Below are 14180 nucleotides of genomic sequence, written 5' to 3' on the forward strand. Positions count from 1 at the left end.
TTCAATTAAACAAAAAATAAATCAAGCAAATTTATTACAATGGAAACATATGTTATCATATAACTAATATGATATATTTTTTTCTTCTCAAAGTTAGTAATTAATAGTATCAGGAACCGTCAAAGATTTTATCATGTGTCATGATTTAATTTAAAATTTAATATTATTTATCTCAATTTCCTTTCCAGTTAGAAATATGTGATGATTTAATTAAGCTAATCCTTATATTATTTATTTGAGTTTTTTTTTTGCAATTAGAAATATGAAAGAGCAATTTGTTTTTCTCTTTTGTAATATTTTTTTACTTAACTGTATTTTTTGTTTGTCCTCGATTATGATTGTAGTATTGTTAGATTGTTTATTTTAATTTCTCTTTTCATATTTTAATTATTAGAGATTCATATCTCATCGTGTTTATAATTTATTATTTTGAGTTTAACTGTTGTATCTTTAAATTATTTATTTTGATTTCTACGTTAAATTTAAATGATATAAGATTTTTAATATATCATAGTCCTAATGACTTTAGATAGCGACATGTGTCATGATTTAAATTACAAATTTACATTATTTATATCAATTTTATTTTTTAATTAGAAATATGTAATGATTTTAAATAAAGTTTTATATTGTTTATTTGATATTTTGAATTTAATTATACTATTTCAAAAAATTTATTTAAATTTCTATGTTCATATTTGAATTAGATAAGATTCATATATCATCGTACTTATAATTTTTTTGGATTTATCAATTTTTATTTATTTATCATAAAGTAATTGCAATAAAGTCTATAGAAATCGAACCCGCAACGTTAGATTGGAAGACTAAAGAATTTATTCGATTTAACATCTTTATATTTTTAACGTGTCTAATTAAATACTACTTTGGTTTCACTCGCCAACTTTATAATGAATATTTTTAATTTTAGTTCTTCATATAAGTATAATATGAGTTATTGCTATGTGATATATCTTTCATTCGAAATAATTTGAAATTAATAATTTTAGTGGTTAAAGATACAATGCAACGGTGAAAAAGTAAATATTTTTTTTTACTTTTGAAATTTTTTTTTTACTTACGACGTTGTTAATTAATTTTTAGTTAAATTTGATTTTAATTTTTAAAAAATTAAACCCGTCCATTGGACGGGTCCTTATCTAGTTTATGTATAAAATCTAGTTTATCTTGTATTTCTTAAAGTGATCTAATAAACTCTTGTTGCAGCCAAAGTTTAGTGGTTGGTTTGAAAGAACCAATCGATATCTCGATAAGTTTCGTGTCATTTCTTTATTACTTTATTGTTAAAATCGTTTCCGTTATTTAATTATTATATCTAGTATAGAAACTCTAACATCCTATTGTGGGAAGAAAAATAAAACATTTTGCCAGAGTATTTTTAAATTTCTACAAAGCTATGCAAGTAAGTATGCATGAAAGTTAAGACAGAACAAAAAAAAAAACATCCCAAATTTTTGACAAGACACATTCAAATCCTATAAACAGTTTCATCGCAAGAAAAAAAGGATTCCAAACTACACAATATACTTCTATAGGGTTAAATCATTAAACAATTAAAGTAAAGACGCAACTAAGAAATAACTCAAAACTATCGGAAAAAAAAAACAAAAAAATCAGATAAAAATTTCAAAAAATAAAATAAAAATAAGTCTTCTTCCGAAGATCTATATTTTCTCTCTTGCCAGAAAATCAAAACAGCTTTTTTCTCAACATCTTTATCTCCTCTCCCTTCTCTTCTGGTGATAACTTCGAAACCCTAATTTCTTCTCCTTCTTCTTTGTTTAGGATAAGCGAAACCCTAGAAAATTGAACCTGTAATCGTACTCGTACATGGATATGAATCCATAACTATATCGATGCGTTTTCTAGGTTTTTCTTGAGATTCGACATTTATAGGAAGTGAAGGGATTTTACAAGTTTTTGCTTAAATCGATGGCGAAAGGTACGGCGACTGGCGAATTTGTGGTTCGTACTGGGTGTAAAAGAGAGTTGCAATTTGTTTTGAAATCTCAGTCTGAGATCTGTGGTGGTGAGTCATTAGGTCGGACTCGGGGAAGCAGAAACTTGAATGGTGAGTCTAGAAGTGTGGAGGTTAAGAAATCGGTACGTGGGTCTGGTTTGAAAAGTGGGATTAAGAAGATGCGTTTTAGTAAAGATGAGGAAGTTTTAATGTCTGATACTGTTGGTGTTGGTTTGGAAGAAGATGAAGGTAAGAGTGATGTTGTTGATGTTGAAGAGACAAAGGGTTTTGTTAAGGACGAGGGACAAGAAGAGAATGTGGAGATTGGGAATGGGGATGATAATGTGGTGACGAATGAGGATCACTTACTGGAGCAACCTGAGAAGGGTTCACTGGAAGTTACGGAGGCTGAGAAGGTGTGTTCGATTGGGGGAGACAGTGTGATTGACAGAGAGATAGTTGTGGCATGTCCTGCAGGTCTTAGTGTGTTAGAGAAAATGGCTTCTAGATCTTGCAAGGTTAAGTTGGAAAGAGGTTTGGTTTATGCGAAACCCTGTAAAAGGTTGACACGGTCGATGTTGAAGGTTGAGGGTATTAAGTCTGAGGTTAATGTTGATGAAGATCATGTAAATCCAGAAAAGGATGCTATAGATAGTGAAGATAATTGTGTTGGTGTTTCTGGTTCAGTGGCATGTGAGATGGAGGAGGAACTTCATGAGCAAAATCATGCGGAGATATGCCTCGGGCTTCCAAGTAGATCATCCCAGATGAGTGGTCATTCTCTATGCCTTGGGCTTCCAAGTAGATCATTCCAGATGAGTGGTCTTTCTCAACGTGTTGATAAGAAGGCAGTGAATGATGTGGTAGCTAAGCCGTTGAGGAGGTTTACTAGGTCATTGGTCAAACAAGAAAGTGATTCAGACAATCCTAATTTGGGAAATAATACTGAACTAGCAGACTTGGGCGAGGTAGATATGCATGCCAATGATGTTGAAATGGATGATTTTCATAGTCCTTCAGTTACTACTCACAACAGGCGTGGTAGGCCCAAGAAATTTCTAAGGAATTTCCCAGCAAAGCTGAAAGAAATTTTTAATTGTGGAATACTTGAGGGACTAACTGTGTACTATCTTCGAGGAGCAAAGGTATATGATGACTTCTTATTCTATTCATGTAAAACAAATATTATTTAGCTGATACGTATGTCACCATCTTCTTGTAGGTGAGAGAGGCGGGGACTAGAGGGCTTAAAGGAGTGATAAAGGGATCAGGCGTTTTGTGCTTTTGTTGTGCCTGCAAAGGAATACAAGTTAGTGATCTCTATTGTTCTTAAAAGTCTTGTAATTGGTCCTGCCAAATGCTAGCTGGTTGAGGTAACTTTTTAAATTTCATTTCACAGGTGGTGAGCACTGCCATGTACGAGGTGCATGCTTCTAGCGCAAACAAGCGCCCTCCTGAATATATCTTACTGGAGTCTGGATTCACACTTCGTGATGTCATGAATGCATGCAAGGAAACTCCCTCAGCTACGCTAGAAGAAAAACTTCGTGTGGTAGTTGGACCAAATTTAAAGAAATCTAGCCTGTGTTTGAATTGCCAAGGTAGTTGGACCAAATTTAAAGAAATCTAGCCTGTGTTTGAATTGCCAAGGTTACTGATTGGTTCATTGGTTTGTGCAACATTATACAGACTGTTTTCACTTGTTTTTTTCCTCTTTATAAAGAATTCAGACTGGTTACATCCAATTGATTGCAGGTCCAATGATTGAACCTTGTGATACAAAATCATTAGTTGTGTGCAAATCGTGTTTGGAGAGTAAGGAGCCAGAATTCCATAACAGTCCTTCTAAAGGAAATGGTGCTCTTAACGGGTATGGCTCATCTGTCTTTATTTATCGCTACAATCTTTTCTTTGCAGTTGAATCATGTGAAAGTAAGATGAGCATACAATTATCCTGTTCAGTTAGTTTTTCAGACTGGGTGGAAGGTAAAACAAAAAAGCCGCCGATCTTACCCCGGAAAATGATTTTCTAATTATGTAATGTGGATTACGAGCTGTATGTTCCTCTATTATATGGTTGCTTATGTAGAATTCTGCAAGTACTAACATGCATGACTTTATTTTTGGATATATCTAATACACCACGAAATATGTTGACCTTTATCTAATTGATTGATTCTAAATCTGTCCCAATTTTCAACAGTTCGTCTAGGCCAAGTGTGGATCCAAAATCTATCCTTAGTAGGTCAAAATCCAGTCCTCGCCAAAGTAACAGGCAAGAACAACCAACCAGAAAGTGAGTATTGTTGTTATATTGATGGTGCCAACTGTTTGATGGTGTGCTTTCTAGTTTTGTGTTTTTGCTGCCTTTTTATATTATAATTAGTTCACAATCTGCCGTTCATCATTCTGGAAAATGAGTAAATGAGAATATAATATTGGAAATGTGGCATATATTCTTTAGTTATACATTGGGGTTATTGGCTAAGCTAAACTTATCTTGGGGTTCTACAGGTCCACTGAGCCAGGTGTGGTTCCAGGAACTATTCTGAGCGAGTCAAAATCCAGCTCAATCAAAAGCAACAGCCAAGGGAAACTAACCAGAAAGTGAGTAGTGTTGTTATAAGTGTGACAGCACTGATCCGATGTATATATGGTCTAGTGCTAGTCTGCTAGATTGTCGCCTTCCTTGCCGTCTGTCAAACTTATATTAGTTCTGAGTCTATCTTTTGTCATTTTGAAAGGGATGTGCGGCTGCATAAACTTGTTTTTGAGGATGATATACTGCCAGATGGGACTGAAGTGGGTTATTTCGTTGCTGGAGAGGTTAGATCTGCATGAAAATTGGCTTTTCTCCAGCCCTTTTTTGAAACTTTTTTTCTCCAACCATTTTGTTCCTTGTGCAGAAAATGCTTGTCGGCTATAAGAAGGGATTTGGGATACATTGTTCTTGTTGCAACAAAGTGGTAAGCTCTCTTTAATGTCAATTAGTTTTACTGGCATTAAAGTATATAGGGGGTCTGAATCAGCCTTTATAATGTTTATGGGACCAGGTCAGTCCTTCTTCGTTTGAGGCCCATGCTGGCTGTGCAAGTCGTCGGAAGCCGTAAGTTCCTTGCAACTGTTTCCATATATATGCTCTAGTAGTAATGGGTCTATACCTGTTCTACTACTTTTTTTCTTTTTTTTTTACCGGTTCTGATATAATTAAACTGTAGTAACGTAATAAAATAGTTTGCTGAAATATCAGAGATTGAGGATTATAATGAAGCTACTCACATTCTCCTGGGAAACCTGATAACCAGAACCATTATTTCTTCGCTCGGCCATGTATTGTCAAAGAGTAAACATAAACATTTTTACCCATGGTTACAAAAAGTAAACATAAAACTTGGATAATTAGTGTAAAAGTCGTGGATCCTTAAGATCATTGATTGTACGATTCACAGAGAAACTGTTGAAACAACTCATTTATTTTCTGTTGATGATCAGGTTTCAGCACATTTATACAACCAATGGGGTTTCTCTTCATGAGCTATCAGTAGCACTATCAATGGACCAGAGGTTTTCCATCCATGAAAATGATGACCTTTGCAGTATTTGTAGGGATGGGGGTGAGCTCTTGTGTTGTGATACCTGTCCAAGATCATATCATAAAGGTTTGGTATTTGCAATTTTCCATGTTTGTTTATTAGAATTCTTGTATTGCTACTTTGAAAAAGTTTTTGGAGCTTACCTTTGATAGAGCTTATCTGTCTGTTTTGGTTTTATCTAGTATGTGCTTCTCTATCAAGCCTTCCGAGTGAGAGGTGGTCCTGCAAATATTGTGTGAATATGGTTGAGAGAGAGAAGTTCGTGGATAGCAATCTCAACGCCATTGCAGCTGGGAGAGTTCAGGGAGTTGATGCAATTGCTGAGATAACCAATAGATGTATTCGAGTTGTCAGCTCCTTTGGGACCGAGCTCCCAAGTGTATGCGTGTTATGCAGGTGAATATCAAGCTTTTCTATTATTTCAAGTATCTTGGTGGTTTCCTTTATAGTGTCTCATTGATGCATTACCTAATTTTCTGTAACAACCTTATAAAAATTGGTCGTTGTAGTTTAATGAGTTCTTATTTGGCTAAAATTTTGTTCTATTTTTTTTTTCATATTTCTAATCCATATGACTTTAATGTTTTTTTTTCTAACTAAAGGAACTTGAAAATGTTTGGTTGAGAAGATGTGTATACATTGGCTAATTGAAACCATTTCCTTATGAGCCTGACCTTTGCTTAATTTTCTTTGCTGTTGCAGAGGTCATAGTTTTTGCAGGTTGGGCTTTAATTCTCGCACTGTGATTATCTGTGATCAGGTACTTTGTTGGTCATTGCTGTATAGGGGTCCATGCCTCTTAAATCTGCTTCTGGTTTTCACCATTTTTGGTTTTGTTGTTGTCTCCTCAGTGTGAAAAGGAATTCCATGTTGGCTGTTTGAAAGAACATAACATTGCTGATCTCAAGGTGATCTACCTATTTTGCTCTTTCATTCTCTCGGGCGAAAACTCAGTATCTATCTATCTCATTCTTGTTTATGTCTTAACAGGAGCTACCTGAAGAAAAATGGTTCTGTTCCGTCGACTGTGAAAAGATCAACACTACATTGGGCAATCTGATAATTCGCGGAGAAGAGAAGCTTACTAACAACATTCTGAATTTTATAAGGACGAAGGAAAAACCTAATGAAGAAAGCTGTCCAGATGACAACACCACTCCCGACATAAGATGGAGGGTCCTTAGTGGGAAGTTGACCTCTTCGGATGAAACAAAAATATTGCTTGCAAAGGCAGTTTCCATTCTTCATGTAAGTCAAGACCATATTTCAAACGCTTCTGTTCTTTATGAAGGCCTAACTTTGTTTGTCCCTTGTAACCATGGTATGCTATAGGAGCGGTTTGATCCTATCAGTGAAACTGGGACCAGGGGAGATTTGATACCTGCCATGGTGTACGGGTAAGCAATTTTGTAGTATCTTCAGTAAGTCGAGTGGATTATTCTTTATGCTTGTGAAACCTATTAGCTGATGAACATCTTTGTGTGTGGAACAGAAGGCAAGCAAAGGGCCAAGATTTTAGTGGCATGTACTGCACCATGTTGGCTGTGGAGTATGAGTCTTCTTCTTTTCACTCTAATTTATTCTCTGTGACGCTTGTTTCATCCTTTTTATGTTGTCTTTTTTTCTTTTGCTTGTGCAGTGAAGTGATCGTTTCAGTGGGAATCTTTAGGGTTTTCGGGTCAGAACTTGCAGAACTCCCTCTGGTTGCTACCAGCAAAGATTGTCAAGGGCAGGTAATTAGTTTATATTTGGAACCTTACATTTTTTTTTTCTTTACAAGAGGTGCTTACTCCTAGTCTCCTATAGAATGGTCAATAAACTACTAGCTCTTACTGTCAAGCCCATACACTGCTAATAATAGAGTGATACATCTACGCACACATGTTTTTGTCTCTGTTTTTTTTTTTGTTTCGAATAGCTTAAGAGTGGAACAATGTGTAGCATAGAAATTGCAGAAGGAATTCTTGTGCCATATTTTACCAGCCATCCCACACAATATAAATCTGATTTCTTTTTCTTTTTGCTGTAGGGTTACTTCCAATGCCTGTTTGCTTGCATCGAGAGGCTACTTGGGTTCCTAAACGTAAAACATATCGTGCTACCAGCAGCAGATGAAGCCAAATCCATATGGACTGACAAATTTGGTTTCACCAAGATGACCGACGAGGAGGTATATATCTAGAAAAGCTAGTCAAGAAACTTATATACACTCCCAATGAATCACATCTCTGATACACAGTGTTTGTTGGTGTTATTAGGTGAAAGAATACAGAAAAGACTACTCAGTGATGATCTTTCATGGAACATCTATGTTGAGAAAGAGCGTGCCTGCACCGAGTGCCCCAAGTAAAACCGAGGGCAGTAAGGAGGAGTAAGCTCAAGGTTGTCTTTATTTTTTGGTTAGTCGATGAAACGATTGGATGCTCTTTTTTAATCTAATTTCGGGTAGTAGCCACGTTCGTGTACAGGTTTTTCCCCTAATGCGTCTCTCTTTATAACGGAAAGAGAGAGGAAAATACACAAAAGGGTAGAGAATTTGGTTTTGGTAGAGAAGAGTAGAGAGATGGAAGTAAACATGGGGCATTCTTTTGGTGGTTCAATTGATTATGTATGAAGCTAATTTTTTGTATTATAGTGCCCAGAAATGAAATTTAATTTTCTGAAATCTATATCCAAGTTATAATTAAAACTGAAAATAATATTTTGAATTAGTGTTAATTGGGCTCTATATGTAGGCCCACAGGGCCAGTTAATTTTCTCGGTAAGTAGAATTGATCCGCTAAACCGGGAAATTGTACCGGTTTAGTTAACGTCGAAACGTAATCAAAATTTAGGGCACCACTAAGCGGGAAGGAGCGCCTCTAAGAAATTTCAAACTCAAAAAAATCGAAAACAACCGTTGAGAAAATGCCCCTATACATCCACATAATTACATCTCTACCCCACAATTCCTTTTTTTAATTCCCTTTAGCTTTCCCTCTTCTCCGTCCCCAAAATCCATTTTTCGTTTCCGATCGCATTTCTTCTTCTCAAGGTTTGCTTCTCTTCCTGATTCTTCGATTAGGGTTCGATTTCTGATTTCTTTACTTTCTCTTCGGTGTTTAGGTTTAGATTACTGATGGATTACCCTATTTTTTTTTTGTAAGCTTGATAGACTTTTTCTGGGTGATATAAGAAGATGGGTCAGATCCAGTACTCCGACAAATATTTCGATGATACTTTTGAATACAGGTGATTCTCAGTTTTATTTTATCTCTCCCAATTGAGTTTCAGTTTATGATTCTCTAATCGCGTTTTTTTTTTCTCTCTTAGGCACGTCGTACTTCCTCCGGAAGTTGCTAAGCTTTTACCGAAGAATCGCATTCTCTCCGAAGTAAGTTAAATTAGGGTTTTTCCTCTAATTCTTTCGTGTACTGTTATTGAATTGTAATTTTGATATAATTCTTGAATCATCGAAGGCTATGAGATTTACATGTATGCGAATGTCAGTTTAGGAGAATCATCATGCCTTTCTGGGTTTCATTTTCCCTGTGCAATGCCAACTTTTTTTACTGATCAGATTTTTCATGATTTGTAATTTTGTAGGTTATTTTATAGTCTCTTGTGAGAGTCTGGATCATGTTTTTTCTTACAAGATTGTTTGATTGAGATCATAAACTTGTTTATAAACGTTTAATTATGTAACTGTCAGCAGTGATGAAGATAGTTTAGACATTCTTTTGTGTTATCAGTCACTTCTCAATTTCCTGATTTTGAAGTTAACAGTTGTATTGTTGTTTTACAATCTGGTTTTGTAGAGTGAATGGAGAGCTATAGGAGTGCAACAAAGTCGTGGATGGGTTCATTATGCGATTCATCGTCCTGAGCCACATATCATGCTCTTTAGGAGGCCTCTTAACTACCAGCAGGAGCACCAAGCTCAGATTGCTAAGTAGAATTATGCAAAATTCTCCCTAATCTCTGTTTATGTTTCTCGTAAACGAGTTTTTAAAACACTACTCTGATGATATATTCCTTTTTCTATTGTGTTTAGGAATTCTCTTCAGTGGAGAGAATCATGTGAGTTTGGTAGAACAACTTTTTATGTTATGTTAAGTCTGGTTCTTTGCTAGACTTTGTTTGGATCCACGTTTGAATTTCTTCATGTTTAAGCTGTTATTTCTCATGCTTATTTGCTTGTTTCATCATTTCACAACTCTTTTTATTGCTCCTCTCAGATGCTTTTGTTTAGTTGTTGAGCATCTTAATCTGTGAGTAAATCAATCAAATGGAACTCAAATTGGATGTGCTAGGTTATGTTTGATAACTATTTAGGCTAACTGAATAATCAAACGGCTGATTTTGTTCAAAGAGCAATGTTGATACTATGTGGTTAGGCAATGTGAAACTTAATTTTGTGTGGTTCTTCTGTGAAGAGAATTTTGTGTCGTCTAGAAGTTATGAATTGAAACTTTGGGGGTTGTTGTTTGAGCTTCATTGTGAAAGTTAGGGCTATAGATCGAAGCTCCCAAATAAAACTTCAATGAAGAAACATTAGTTGATGTTCTTACACACTTGACTCTTCTTTTGTTGGCTCACTGATTTGAAAATACCACAGTAAAGAAAAACTCAAAGCCTAAAACGATAAACTTGTAATCAAATCAGAGAAACTGGTGTCGTCTTGCTCACCGCTACAATCCATTATGAGCGGACACATGACCCGCTTTCTCTAGTGTTGGAGCCGCAATGCATGATCGCCATCAATTGGCAACGATGCCATATAGCCATATCGGCCAATTTTTTTTACTGTGGGGCTTTAAAACCAGAATTTTAGCCATTTTTAGAGTTTAACCAGTGTGCTACAACATATTTTTGTACGATTGTGAATTCATACACTATTAAGTATTAACTTCTGTGAACGTTTTATTACATAATAAAGATTTTGTTACAAATTTTAGGCCTTTTTTTTTTTTGTGCAAAGAAAACTTTCATTCATCTAAATCCTCACAAGAGATGGAAGGTGTGAGCTGCAATGCTTCTGTTTTCTCTAATGCTATCAACCTTTCTGCCTTTTATGCTCACAACAGAAGGCACTGCTCCAAGAACCTGGAACTGATTGAACCGTATGGCCTCCTTGTGTGGACTTAGTCTTGATCTCTGCAGAATCAGTGTCTTGTCGAAATTCCCTATCTCCTACCTGAAACAGAAAGAATATAATGTTAATTGTCAAGTTCATGTAAACAAGAACCTGCAGGAATCCTACGTTGATAGCTTGATCCACATAAGCTTCTAACGCTTAGGTTCTATGGCTAAGGCAATCTACATTCTAACCAGTATCAATTCTCTAACACCACTCTCCAAACTCAGTTTCATAGTTGTCCAATTTCCTGCTGCTGCTATCCTCAGCTTCCTCTGTCATGATCTGTACACCACACTCTATAATCTTGTCACCGATGTACTTGTGGTTGAACTCAAATGTAATCTCGCTCATAGTCACATCAACTTCATAGCAATTGCTTCGTTGGCGAAACAAGTCACCATGAACTATAAACAGATGTTTTGACCGAAAACTCAAATCATGATATGGAAGCTTGCAGCTCTGAACCTTAACACCTCCTTTGCTTCTTATACTACAGCTTATACCTTCATATCCGTAGTCATTAACTGGGAAAATGACAAGGCAAGCCTTAAACCTTGAGGAAGCAGAGAGTGTACCCGGAGCCAGAGGGATGGTTATGGATCTCCCTGTAGCTTTGTGAGTGAACTCTGCAGGGATTTTTTTACCTGGTAAGCATACATAATCGTAAATTGATTTTTGTATGATTCCTCTTCTTGCTTCTTCATCCAGTTTAAAACAGTTTCTGAAACTGAGTCTCTTGGTTGGGTTATGGAAAGAGAAGCTTTTGAGTGATACACAATTGTCTGCTTCTAGGAGACGGAGGGAGGGGGGAAGACCCGGAATTGACTCGAGTTTTGTGCAGCTTTCGACAGAAAGCCATTCTAGACGAGTGAGACATATGACGCAATCTGGAATCGTCTCTATATCACTGCCATCAAGAACAAGGTTAGTTATAAAAAGTGGTACATGTGTCAATCTCTTGAGGCTTGTGCTGCAAATGTTGAGGTGATCAAGACGAGACAAACATCCAGCAGCTGATGGAGGGACATCTTCTATATCTGTATCTCCGAGATTGAGAAACTCGATGTTACTGGAGATATCTGGAAAAGTTGTCAACCGTGAGCAACCACCCATGTCGAGTCTCTCAAGAGATGCTAAGTTGATGTTGGTGGGAATAACTTGTAGCATAGAGCAATAATCAACATTTAGAATCTTTAGTTTTTGTAGATTCTTAATAGAAGAGGGAAGCTCCACCAAACTTGTGCAGTACTCAAGTGTCAATTCCTCGAGATTAGTAGATTTTGAAAGATTTGGGATTTCTTTCAATTCACTTGATAGCTTCAGATCTATGATCTTGAGATTAGGAAGGGACTGCATGTTAAACACAACAAATGAGAAACATTTCTTATTTTCATTAGAAGCACTAGAAAGACTATCAAATACCAAACCTGGATTCCTCCCCAGAGCTTCTCGAGATTGCTGTGTCGCATACGGAGTTTCACGAGGCGTTCCGGCTGAAATCTTAAAGGCAGACTTTTTCTTGGGTAATATTTCCAATGTAGTAACCTAAGAAGAGGTAAATAATCCAAATCTTCTGGTATTTGCAAACTCCTATAGATTGTTAGGAATCGGAGATTACGCATTCCTTCAAAAGCCCCTTTACCTACAGAAACCTCTCCGATATTGGATGTATCAAATGATATCCCTAGGACTGATCCAGTACCCTACAAAATAATATTGCCAAAGAAGACTGATGAAATTGTTATCACTAAAAATAGGCAATATACATATGTAAGAACTTAAACTTACTGTTTCGGTTGTCAGTACATCACAAATCTCATCGGCCTCAGTTAAAAATTGATGTTTCCCGGGCTCGTCAGACTGTTCATGAACTATCTGTCTACCCAATTGTTGTAGTAGATGGTGCATCACTATATGGCCATAAGTAGATTTATGCACGAGAGACTTATCGGCTAGGGTCTTCAAACCATTTCTGACATCCAAGTTACTGTCAGCTAGCATGGTTGTCACATAATCAACCTTTTCATAGTTGAAGAAGCATGCAATGTGAAGGAATAGAGATTGATTTTTCTTCGTTAATCTGTCATAACCCACTTTTAAAATGTCTTCAATTCCTCGATCAAGACTAGCTTCGATGCTAGATAATTGAAGTTCCCACTCTTGCTTGCTCTCCCCACACAAAGATTTACCCACGACACAAAGGCCTAATGGAAGATTGCCGCAAAGCTCTGCTACTTTATTGGCAACCTCTTCAAAGCCATCTGGTACAGAGCTTTGTTTGAAAGCAGAGAGACATAAGATCTCAAGAGCTTCTTCCTCGGATGGAAAATCCACATGGTAGATATCCTTGATCCCATGTGCCTCCAAAATCTTCTTATCTTCTGTGGTAACGATGATCCGGCTTCCAAAACCAAACCAAGAACGTTCTTCAGCCAAAACCTCTAATTTCTTTAGATCATCTACATCATCAAGAATGATAAGCACTCTTTGGTCGTGTAGCCTTTCTTTGATTGCACCTAAATGATGTATCTTCATATTCTCTTGGTTCAAAATCTTAGACAGAAGATGGTTTTGCAACCACAACTTGGAATCATGCTCATCAACACCCATTCTGCTCTTAAGACTTCCCTTGAGGTTCCCCATAATTTAAGTTGAAAACTGCTAGAGAGTTGGTTGTTTAAAGCTCTAGCAATGGTGGACTTACCAATCCCTGCAGGACCCCAAATCCCAATCATCTTGACTTCATCACTTTCCAAGCATAACAAAGAGTTCAATTTTGCCAAGTGAGCTTCAAGTCCCACCATCCCGTCAAAATCCTTGGACGGTGTAAGATTAAGTTTGTTTAAAACATCTGTAGCAATCTTTTGGATCATCTCTGCTTCATAAGGCCTAGCAAAAGCAAAACAAATTCAATTTGGTTGAGAAAAAAATTGCTTGAGAAAGATAAAAAGCACTAAAAATACCAATTAAGAGAGTGTTCCCCAGCAATGGTTGCGACATGTGCCAAAGCTTTGCTCCATCTCTGCTTCAATTCCTCAGTTTTCCCTTGACAAGTCTTCTCGAAAGCTTTCCCGAACTCTCCCCTCTGTTTTTTAACATGAGAAGGATTAACGTCGTAAAAAATGGTCATCAAAATCTGCCCATCATCTTCTTTGCACTTCAAGATTTCAAGCAGTTCATCTAAACACCAGCTTGAAGAAGCGTACTTCTTCGAGAGCAACACAATCGAGACTCTAGATTCTCTAATAGCTTGTACGAGCTCAGGTCCGATCGGCTGGCCTCTATCGATCTTCTCATCATTGAAAGTCGTGATACCTTTGCTTGCAAAGAGATTGTGTAAATGACTGAGAAACCCTCTACGGACATCTGGACCATGGAAGCTCGAAAAGACATGGTATCTCTTGATGCAAGACAAAGAAGAAGAAGCCATGAAAGATCACAAATGCTTGAAGTTGAAGAAAGTATTTTTAGAATGGTATTGGAAAAG

General features: G+C 36.6%; 3 protein-coding genes across 4 annotated transcripts; 2 read left to right on the forward strand and 1 right to left on the reverse strand.

Moving 5' to 3' along the window:
• Window positions 1-1684: 1684 nt before the first annotated feature.
• LOC9315190 lies at window positions 1685-8239 on the forward strand. Its single transcript, XM_021028123.1, has 19 exons — window positions 1685-3126; window positions 3204-3290; window positions 3381-3582; window positions 3737-3851; window positions 4185-4277; window positions 4496-4588; window positions 4726-4807; window positions 4888-4947; window positions 5035-5087; window positions 5474-5640; window positions 5757-5970; window positions 6277-6334; window positions 6426-6482; window positions 6565-6822; window positions 6907-6971; window positions 7067-7123; window positions 7214-7307; window positions 7604-7744; window positions 7833-8239. The coding sequence occupies exons 1-19, from the start codon at window positions 1954-1956 to the stop codon at window positions 7947-7949; spliced, it is 3186 nt and encodes a 1061-aa protein (XP_020883782.1). The 5' UTR covers window positions 1685-1953; the 3' UTR covers window positions 7950-8239.
• Window positions 8240-8323: 84 nt separating this feature from the next.
• On the forward strand, window positions 8324-9761 carry LOC9315191 (cyclin-dependent kinases regulatory subunit 2). Of its 2 annotated transcripts, none has more exons than XM_021028173.1 (4): window positions 8324-8639; window positions 8721-8805; window positions 8887-8947; window positions 9372-9761. In XM_021028173.1, the coding sequence occupies exons 2-4, from the start codon at window positions 8753-8755 to the stop codon at window positions 9507-9509; spliced, it is 252 nt and encodes an 83-aa protein (XP_020883832.1). In that variant the 5' UTR covers window positions 8324-8639; window positions 8721-8752; the 3' UTR covers window positions 9510-9761. The 2 variants fall into 2 exon arrangements, with proteins under 2 accessions (XP_020883832.1, XP_002879124.1); XM_002879078.2 differs by having other exon boundaries at window positions 8324-8608.
• Window positions 9762-10433: 672 nt separating this feature from the next.
• Window positions 10434-14180, reverse strand: LOC9315192 (disease resistance protein RML1A). The gene is given in 5 exon segments (XM_021028124.1): window positions 10434-12043; window positions 12121-12396; window positions 12482-13338; window positions 13341-13582; window positions 13657-14180. Coding segments are annotated over 5 exon segments (2988 nt in total). The 5' UTR covers window positions 14124-14180; the 3' UTR covers window positions 10434-10897.

This window comes from Arabidopsis lyrata (genome assembly GCF_000004255.2).
Source record: "Arabidopsis lyrata subsp. lyrata unplaced genomic scaffold ARALYscaffold_4, whole genome shotgun sequence".
NCBI classification, from domain to species: Eukaryota; Viridiplantae; Streptophyta; class Magnoliopsida; order Brassicales; family Brassicaceae; genus Arabidopsis; species Arabidopsis lyrata.